This window comes from Hemiscyllium ocellatum, chromosome 21 (genome assembly GCF_020745735.1).
Source record: "Hemiscyllium ocellatum isolate sHemOce1 chromosome 21, sHemOce1.pat.X.cur, whole genome shotgun sequence".
NCBI classification, from domain to species: Eukaryota; Metazoa; Chordata; class Chondrichthyes; order Orectolobiformes; family Hemiscylliidae; genus Hemiscyllium; species Hemiscyllium ocellatum.
The window spans coordinates 23,364,459-23,372,914 of record NC_083421.1 but is presented as its reverse complement, the minus strand read 5'-3'; the positions used below and the strand labels follow the sequence as shown (position 1 = coordinate 23,372,914).

The window sequence follows — 8,456 nt, the reverse complement described above, 5'->3', positions numbered from 1 at the left end:
GTGTCTGAGATTGCAGCTAGAACATAAAAACAGAGCTGTGTATTGGGGCGATAGCAGCAGCTAGAACAGTTTGATTTCCACTACTAAAATCCACTAGATTGCATCAAACAAAATAGCCAACGTACAGCAAAATTCTGTTCCTGCCTTTACTGCATGCTGAACTCCAATTGCAACACTTCACACAAGCATAAAATTATTGTACGTGGGAAAGACAGACCACCAAATCACACTTGCATGAGAAGATCAAGTGGTTAAAGTCAAATACCCCAAACTGGATGGAGTGAGTACAAACACCATAATCAGATTCTTAGTTCGACAGTGATCAAATGATTCAAAAATTTCAGCTACAGTTTGAAATTTTAAAAGATTCAAACACCAAGTTTTTTTTAGAAAATGCTTTATTTGGAAACTTGACACCTCCATTTTATTCCTGTTGGAAAGAAGAGAGAAAGTAAGTGATTTGGTAAAACAAGTTAGAAATCAAATTAGGCTAATGTAATCTAAAAACAAACTTACTGAGGGAACCTCAATCTTGCCCTGGTTGATATCCTCAATCACACTGTGGGGGTGTTTGCCATCAATGTTGCAGCCAATGGACTGAGCAGTTCCCAGAATTTCCTTCACAGTTCCTGCATTTCCAAGCAAGATTTAGTCTTTTCATTAATTTATCAAATGCTGTATTTACATGTGCAAAAAAGTCAAACCCATGACTTGTTCCCTAAAAGTTTGACTTTTTCAGATCAAATGTGAAAGATCTGTTACATTAAAACCTGAATTCATAAAATGAATGTGCACATATTTCCTCCAGATCCTATTGTAAATAGGAAAAAAAAGGAACTAAGGCCTTACCAACTGGCTTAAGGTCTGATTCAGTGCAATGCTCATCCAAAGGATGCATGCCAATCACATTTTTCAACAGTGTAGCCTTCCCATTTCCCCCACCACCCTACACTGAAATCTCAAACTGACCAACACTGTTTGGAGTGGAATAAGGAGCAAGTGCCCAAAAGCACTGGCTGCCATGTTAATCCTGGGTGGTCGAGTTGGAAGCCCCTTAAACACATCATTAACCCTTTAGCCGAAAGATGTAATCAAGTTTGACACCAAAGTACGTACAATACACAAGACTACCCATTACTGTCCGCACCCACCTGCAAGTTCCCTGGCCAGAGAACGGTGCCTCATTTGTCGGGCAATAGCAACCACTTCATCGAAGGTGATGCTGCCACTGTGTTTGACTGGAAGACAAAAATCAGCTCTAGTCAATACAGAATCCGCTGCCTGAGAGCAGACCAAGCGGACCAATGCCAGGAAAATTCAGTGCTCAAAGAACAGCAGACCGAATTTAGTTTCAGATTTCAACTACAGGGATTTACAACTTTTGCAGTACAGCGAGGGAGAGAGAAACAAGTCGAAAGTCAGTCAAATGCTTTGCCCAAGGCCCACTGAAGATGTTACCTAGGAGGGTACCAAAATGTCTGGAAATGAACCTTCCAGCTCAGCAAGCAAACCTACATCCAAATGCCAGCAATTCCCACGGGAGCCTCGCAGGCTGTGACGTGCAGTTTTCTAGCATCCAGGATATAAGGGACAAGTAGAAAGCACTCTTCTTGCATAATTAACTTTTTATCATGAGCAACATTGCACAAAAAGGTCAAACGGAGAAGCACCATACCCTCACTGAAACCCTGCAGAGCCACTTACTGTTCTTTTGCTTCTTCCTATCACGAGGAGGCTCCTTCAGAGCTTTGATGATGAGGGCAGAAGCTGATGGAACAACTTCAATCTAAAAAGGAGTGAAAATAACAGCTGTCAGTGCAGAATGATAACATATTTTGGAACAGGACTGGAAGACTTATATTATTAGCTTCAGCACTTGCTCTATTTACTCAGCTACATTCCTTCCTCTCTGCCCCCCCCTCCCCGTGTCCATTGGACACTGCAGGAGTTCAGAATGATCGTCGGCCCCTTATCCAAATGGAGATTTAAATATATTCCCCTCAAAACAATTCTGACCAGTGCAAGCAACAGTTAAAGCTAAACAAATGCTTGGTAAGCACAACTTCCAGCTTGACAGCTGCAACAAACAGAATCAGGAACTACACCACTTCCGCTATCTCAAGCCACATACAATGTCTGGCTTACTCAACAACCAAGTGTCCAATCAGAATAATAAATCAAGCTCTCAATTCATTTTCCCAAGTTACTTGCATGACAAAGCCCAAAACCTGTTCTATATATATTAGAACATTATGGGTCAATAGCTCCAATCAACTATGACAGTTTATGATTGACTGATGTATTCACGTGTAAAATTCAAAATAAATCACCAGTTACTTTCAAAAGTTTGCATCATCAAACTGCACACTGATTCCTGTCTTTTAACCCAAGCCAAATAGATTTGTAGTCTCTTAAGGAAGACCCAACATAAACCACCCCCTGGGAAACATCATGCAAGACATGTTGCATTTCATGCAATATATAATGACTCGATTGCCTAGGATTTCACAAATATATTGAAAACCAAAGCTAGCTATATTATATTCCAAAACAGATGTCTTAGCAGGAAAAGGCAACTGACCTAGGACGCACAAGCAAGGAGGCTGGCTTAATAGGCAAGACCTAAACAAAGCTGTATCTGGAACACCTCAGACACATTAACTGAACCTTACAATAGTCACATTACCTCGCTATACATAGCTCTAGTTCTTGAGAACACATTGTTCTGCTAGGCTATAAACAAAATTTACAGCTGTAAAAGTGATGCTCCTTCATACCTGTGCCTGTCGATTTTGAATAGTCAGTTTGATAGTTATACGCAGTCCTTTCCAGTCACCTGTAGCCTTGGCAATGTCATCACCTACTTTCTTGGGAGACTGAGCAAAGGAAATGAACAGCATATTTAAAAGTAAAAAAAGTTACTAGCAGCAGTCTGAAATCATTTAAAAAAGGAGCAAAGACTCACCAGACCCAGTGGGCCAATCTTGGGAGCCAGTGATGAAGTAGCACCAACTTCACCCCCAGTACATCGGAGATACACTACATATGCACAAAAGACAAAACCCACAGGTTTACAAACAAAGCTACCAGAATAATTCTGAGCCTGACAAAATTCCCAATCAGAATATACATTAGTTACAACAGTTCAGCAACTGAAAAACTCCTGACAATCAAATAGTCCAAGCAGAAGGAAGCAGGTCTGTTCACATTAAATTCATTGCAGTTAAACATCATTGTTTAAAAAGTAATCTTGAGTTTAAGGAAAAGCAATATCAATCATCAGCTGCCCTTAGACAGCTGATGTGTGGTAGTGAAAGAAAGTGAGCACTACTGTCAAGAGTCACAGCACAGAAACAGACCCTTATGTTTTCTTGAATGATGGAATTAGCAAAAGTATTTCAGGACCTACAAGAACACGTACACACGACAAAGCCCCTCAAGTTTGCAACTGTACTAAACCCCTCAATTCAATTTTCCAATCCTAGTCTCATCTCAACTTCATGGCCATACATGCACAGCTTTTAATAGAATACCGTAGATTCGTAGGAGACAGTGAGGTCTGCAGATGCTGGTTATTAGAGTTGAGTGTTCTCGGAAAAGCACAGCAGGTCAGACAGCATTCGAGCAGCATAAAACCTTCATCAGGGGCTCCAGCCCAAAACGTCGATTTTCCTGCTTCTCGGATGCTGCATGACCTGCTGTGCTTTACCAGCACCACACACTACACAGATACATGCCCGAGTGAAGAACCTTATCTTAATCCTGAACTATGCCCAAAATCGGACACTGCACAACCTGAATAGGAGATTAAAGGCGAAATTCTTACAATGAAAATTGTTGCTTTATCCCACCCATGAATTAGTGCTATTTACTGCATCTCTCTATTTACAAATCCAAAGAAATAAAACATGAGAACTCAGAAGTGTTTGATAATCAGCCTGCAGCAAGCCTTTGTGCAGCAGCAATCGCAAACAAAAAACCCAGACGCACGGATTTATCGAGTGTTTCAGTTAGTTAGAAAAGGAAACAAAGCACATCAACTACAAGTACAGTAAAAGGGTAGTACAGTCCGCCCAGAGAGTATTCAGGATCTCAGACCGTGAAGGTGCAATGAGGAAACTTAGCTGAAGCTGAGAACAAATCAGCACCAGTTCCTAGGAACACCTCAAACTGCTGCCATTCCATGAACGGAGACACACTTACCCGGGAGTGCAGCCAGTGGCCCAGAATCCGCGCTGACACACGGGACACGTGCCCGGGCCTAAGCGCATGGCCTCCCCCGCCCCTAACCCCAGGCCCTGCAGCCTCCCCCATCCACTACGTACACACCGATTTTAACTTCGTTGGGATCGAATTTGGGAGGCATCCTCGCGGGTAGTACACTGGCGCGCGGTTCCGGTGTCGGATGAACCCGGGTTCGGGACGACCGATAATAAGTTGCACCGTCACCGACAGGAACAGCTGAAGAGGAACAGCGCCGCCTCTCGCACCTTTATATACCCAGTAAACTCTCGCGAGGTTTCCCAAGGGCACGGGGACAGCGCCATTTTGAATGCGGACAGTGACGACAGAGTTTAAAAGTCACACAATAGCAGGTTATAGTTCAACAGGTCTATTTGGAAGCATTAGTATTCGGAGCGCTATTCATGCTTCCAAACAAACTGTTGAACTATAACCCGGTGTTGTGTAGCTTTAACTTTGTCCACCCTAGTTCTACATCGTCTCCTCATTGTGACTTGCTGATATCAAGCCTTGCACAAATCCAGAAATACACATGCGCTAACCCTGACTGAGCATGCTCAGAAATATGGCAGGAACCAGTGCATGCGTACTTCCGCTCCGAGACTGCGCTTGCGCAAATATTTTGCTGGTAAAAACAAAATCACAGTTTGAAAATCCGAATGTCATCTACGTTTCAAACATTCAATAAATAATCAAGTGAATAATCATAGTGAGCGTTTGCACAGGGTTATAACTTGATGTTGCCGTTCCTCGGGCTGTGGTCTTGCGACACTTCTGCGGTTAGTCACACCCCTTGCTTTCTGTTTGATGCTCGGTGCTATCGGCGGTGCCTCTTGCCTCACTCGGCACACTCGTTAGCTCTGGAGGAGTGACAGGAGGTGGAAGTCGGAGAGCTGTCGCTCGCTGTTTGGGACGAGGATCTAGCGGGAGTTTTCTGGCTGCAGACCGGCCCGGGGACACTGCGAAGGAGCCCCGCCTCGAGGCTGCGCCGTTGTCTTGCTGCTTCTCTGCCCCTGGGGTGCTCCCTCGCCGCCTCCGCTGTTGTCCGGCCGCGGGGAATTTGGAACTTCGCTAGGCCCGAGATGATGCTCTTCACTCGGAAGAAGAAGCAGAGCGAAGAGGCGCGGAAACGACTGGAATATCAGATGTGCCTGGTGAGGCCTGGGAGTCGGGGGTGGGAGATGGGGGGTGTGTGGGGCTAGGGGCTGGGGTCCGCTGGAGAGCAGAGGGAGATGGGGATGACTGGGAAGAGTCAGGCTGGGAGTTGGAGGTGATGGTGGAATCGGAATGATGGGGGTAGCAAGAAGACAGAGAGAGAGAGACTGCGGGGCGAAGAACAGAGTGAAGTCTGATCTGTGGCTCTGTCTCTTTCCCTACAGTCAACATTTCACATCCGAATTGTTTAAATCCCTGTTGTGGTTCTGTTCGCCGAGCTGGGAGTTTTTGTTGCAAACGTTTCGTCCCCTTTCTAGGTGACATCCTCAATGCTTGGGAGCCTCCTGTGAAGCGCTTCTGTGCTGATTCCTCCGGCATTTATAGTGGCTTGTCTCTGCCGCTTCCGGTTGTCAGTTTAAAACACTACATAGGACAAAAAGGAAGACAGCTAACGGTCCGCATTCATGAACACCAACTAGCCACAAAACGACACGACCAGCTATCCTGAGTAGCCACACACGCAGATGACAAGCAACATGAATTCGACTGGAACAACACTAGGGCAAGCCAAACAGAGAACAGCCAGGGAATTCCTAGAGGCATGGCACTCATCCACAGATTCAATCAATAAGCACATCGACCTGGACCCAATATACCGACCACTCCAGCTGAAACTGACAACCGGAAGCGGCAGAGACAAGCCACTATAAATGCCGGAGGAATCAGCACAGAAGCGCTTCACTGGAGGCTCCCAAGCACTGAGGATGTCGCCTAGAAAGGGGACGAAACGTTTGCAACAAAAACTCCCAGCTCAGCGAACAGAACCAGAACAACGAGCACCCGAGCTACAAATCTTCTCACAAACTTATCTAAATCCCTGTCGGCTCTTCGATCCGATGGGGGAGTTTGTATTTTTCCCTGAAATGAAACTGACTTTATTCTCGTCTCCTAAAGTTGATGACAATAATCGACAAGTTGTTTCTCTCCCATTTGAAACCACTTTGTCTGTGAGTGGAGATGGTCACAGCCAAGTCGCTGGACCTAATCGGTGACAAGGGAGAGAGCTGCTGAGTGCAGTGGAGACCCCATGATCCCTGGTTTTCCCCTCAGCCATTTTCAGCTCAAACCAAGATGGATACAGTACTCAGTTGCGGGGGGAGATTTGAAGGAAGATGGTTGAATTGATAGTGATGCTGAGGAAGTTGCAGAGGCTGAGTGATCGAAGGAGTAGCTTGTGACAAAGAAACTGTGTTTGAGGAGTGAACGGTGCATGAAAGGACAGAGCAGGGGTGTGTGGGAGAGATTAGAGATCAGCAAATAGGTCGAGAACCTGGATTCTAAGTGGCACGGAGGTAGATAAAATTAGAAAAACTGCAATGTGGATAAAGAGATGGACTGCAGACTTTGGATGGCTTTTATGTTTGTATATGCAGAGGGAGATGGGGAGATGTACTGCCCAGGTACCAACATGATTCAGATCAAGTTTAGAATTAAAATTAGGCTTATTGTCATGTGTACTCAATGCTGTGTTATGGAAATAAATGTGCTTAACCTAACACTTCTCAATCTATTGAGCAGAATTATATTCTTTTACCCCACATTAAATCATAATCACAGAAGTGTTGCAGTGTAAGATGAGCCCATTGTATCTGTGCTGGTTCTCCAAATGACCAACACCCCCAGTGTTACCTTCTCTCTGTAATTAGACAATTAAGCTGCAGAATTCTCTATTCAGCGCTTCAGTTGAATCTGTTTTCATCAATATAAATGAGTCAACATGTTCACTCCAAATGAGTCAACATCAATAAAGAAATTTTGTCTCTTTAACCAATGTCTTTGCGCCTGTGGCCCTCTTGTTCTCAATCCAAACACTGCTGGTAGCTGGAGAAATTGGGTGATTCTATACCATTTCACCCTTCAGCCCCATCTCTCACACACGACCCCCTCTTCCCCCAATGTGGATTAAATATTTAATTGCCTGTGGGCAACGGAATATGGGGTGTGTGGGTTTGAAGAGCCCTTTCTCTTTCTCATTTATTCATAGCTGGACTGTAACTGGCAACTTGCCAATAGTTTTGATGCCACTACTACCAGCCAGTCAGAAGAGAGCCAGGCATTTTCCTCTCAGCTTCAACACCCTGCCTCATTGGAGATAATGAAGGAATGCCTGGAACTATGAATATCTTGAAGGATTAAGCTCTTAACTGGTTAAAACAATATTGTGATTACAAGAGTGGAGTGAGCCTTGTACTCTGTTATAAATAAAAGGGTGGTTGACTGAGTGGCTTCCGTTCTGACACTTGCCTGTCCACCAAAAGAAGACCCCAACCTGTTTGATTGCTGGGGTCTTTGGACCCCAGCAATTTGAAAAGATTCAATTGTTTGGCCATTTCATAACAAAGTGGCCTGTTGAACTCCTTAAACTGTTATAGCATTGGCAGGGGTGGAGAAGAGGTTTCATCTTCTGGGAGGATTCAAAACTCGGAGCTGTAAATACAAAATCATTAATAAACCTAATGGGTAAATGAGCAATTTGTTCCTTTGCCTTTATACTTCCTATAGGAAGTGGTTGAGGTATATCACTTGGATGCTTTCAAGAGGAAATTAGACATGTATACAAGAGAAAAGTGACAAGAGGAAGACACAACTAGCAGCTACGTGGGCTGAATGACCTGTTTATTGGCTATATGGTCCATGCAGTTTTATGCAATGTTTGGGACTTGGCAGGCATGAGGATATGTTTCTGTGCCTATCACCTATGGCTGGAGGCTGTTGGGCTGTAATAGTCTTCAGGCATTTGAATGGTTCTTTTTATGACCTAGAAATGTCTGCATCACCGGGGAGATAGTTGTGGGGTGGGGAATGGAGGTGTAATTCTGTTGCTGTGTAACTGCTGAAGCATAATGTGCTGTAATCTGTTTATAACCACTGACCTGCTCCAGCTAAAGTAGCTGCTCTGATTTATAACGGTTTGGTAGGACAAAAACCGGCCACTTGGGCCTACTGAATCAATGCTGATGTTTCTACCACACACAAGCCTCTTAATACCCTATTATCAT

The 8,456-nt window shown here is 44.4% G+C and overlaps 2 protein-coding genes across 6 annotated transcripts in view; one reads left to right on the top strand and one right to left on the bottom strand.

Annotated features, from left to right (window-relative positions):
• The window catches only part of rpl12 (ribosomal protein L12), a 269,442-nt gene extending 264,964 nt beyond the window's left edge, over positions 1–4,478 (bottom strand). Inside the window, exons 1-7 of one of the 2 annotated variants that reach the window (XM_060841285.1) lie at positions 4,330–4,478; positions 2,966–3,039; positions 2,778–2,876; positions 1,705–1,786; positions 1,152–1,238; positions 517–629; positions 133–430 (exon numbers count right to left, since the gene is read on the bottom strand). In XM_060841285.1, coding sequence (XP_060697268.1) covers positions 425–430; positions 517–629; positions 1,152–1,238; positions 1,705–1,786; positions 2,778–2,876; positions 2,966–3,039; positions 4,330–4,366 — 498 coding nt within the window. In that variant the 5' untranslated portion in view covers positions 4,367–4,478 and the 3' untranslated portion in view covers positions 133–424. Of the gene's footprint in view, positions 1–132; positions 431–516; positions 630–1,151; positions 1,239–1,704; positions 1,787–2,777; positions 2,877–2,965; positions 3,040–4,329 lie in introns of those variants that run through there. The other variant, XM_060841286.1, reaches the window with a different exon arrangement.
• Positions 4,479–4,889: 411 nt separating this feature from the next.
• The window catches only part of lrsam1 (leucine rich repeat and sterile alpha motif containing 1), an 80,965-nt gene continuing 77,398 nt past the window's right edge, over positions 4,890–8,456 (top strand). For all 4 annotated transcript variants that reach the window (XR_009645817.1, XM_060841283.1, XM_060841284.1 and 1 more), the window contains exon 1: positions 4,890–5,396. Coding sequence is in view for 3 of the 4 variants with exons in the window: in XM_060841283.1 (XP_060697266.1) it covers positions 5,325–5,396 (72 nt within the window). In the remaining variant the exon portion in view is untranslated. The remainder of the gene's footprint in view (positions 5,397–8,456) is intronic.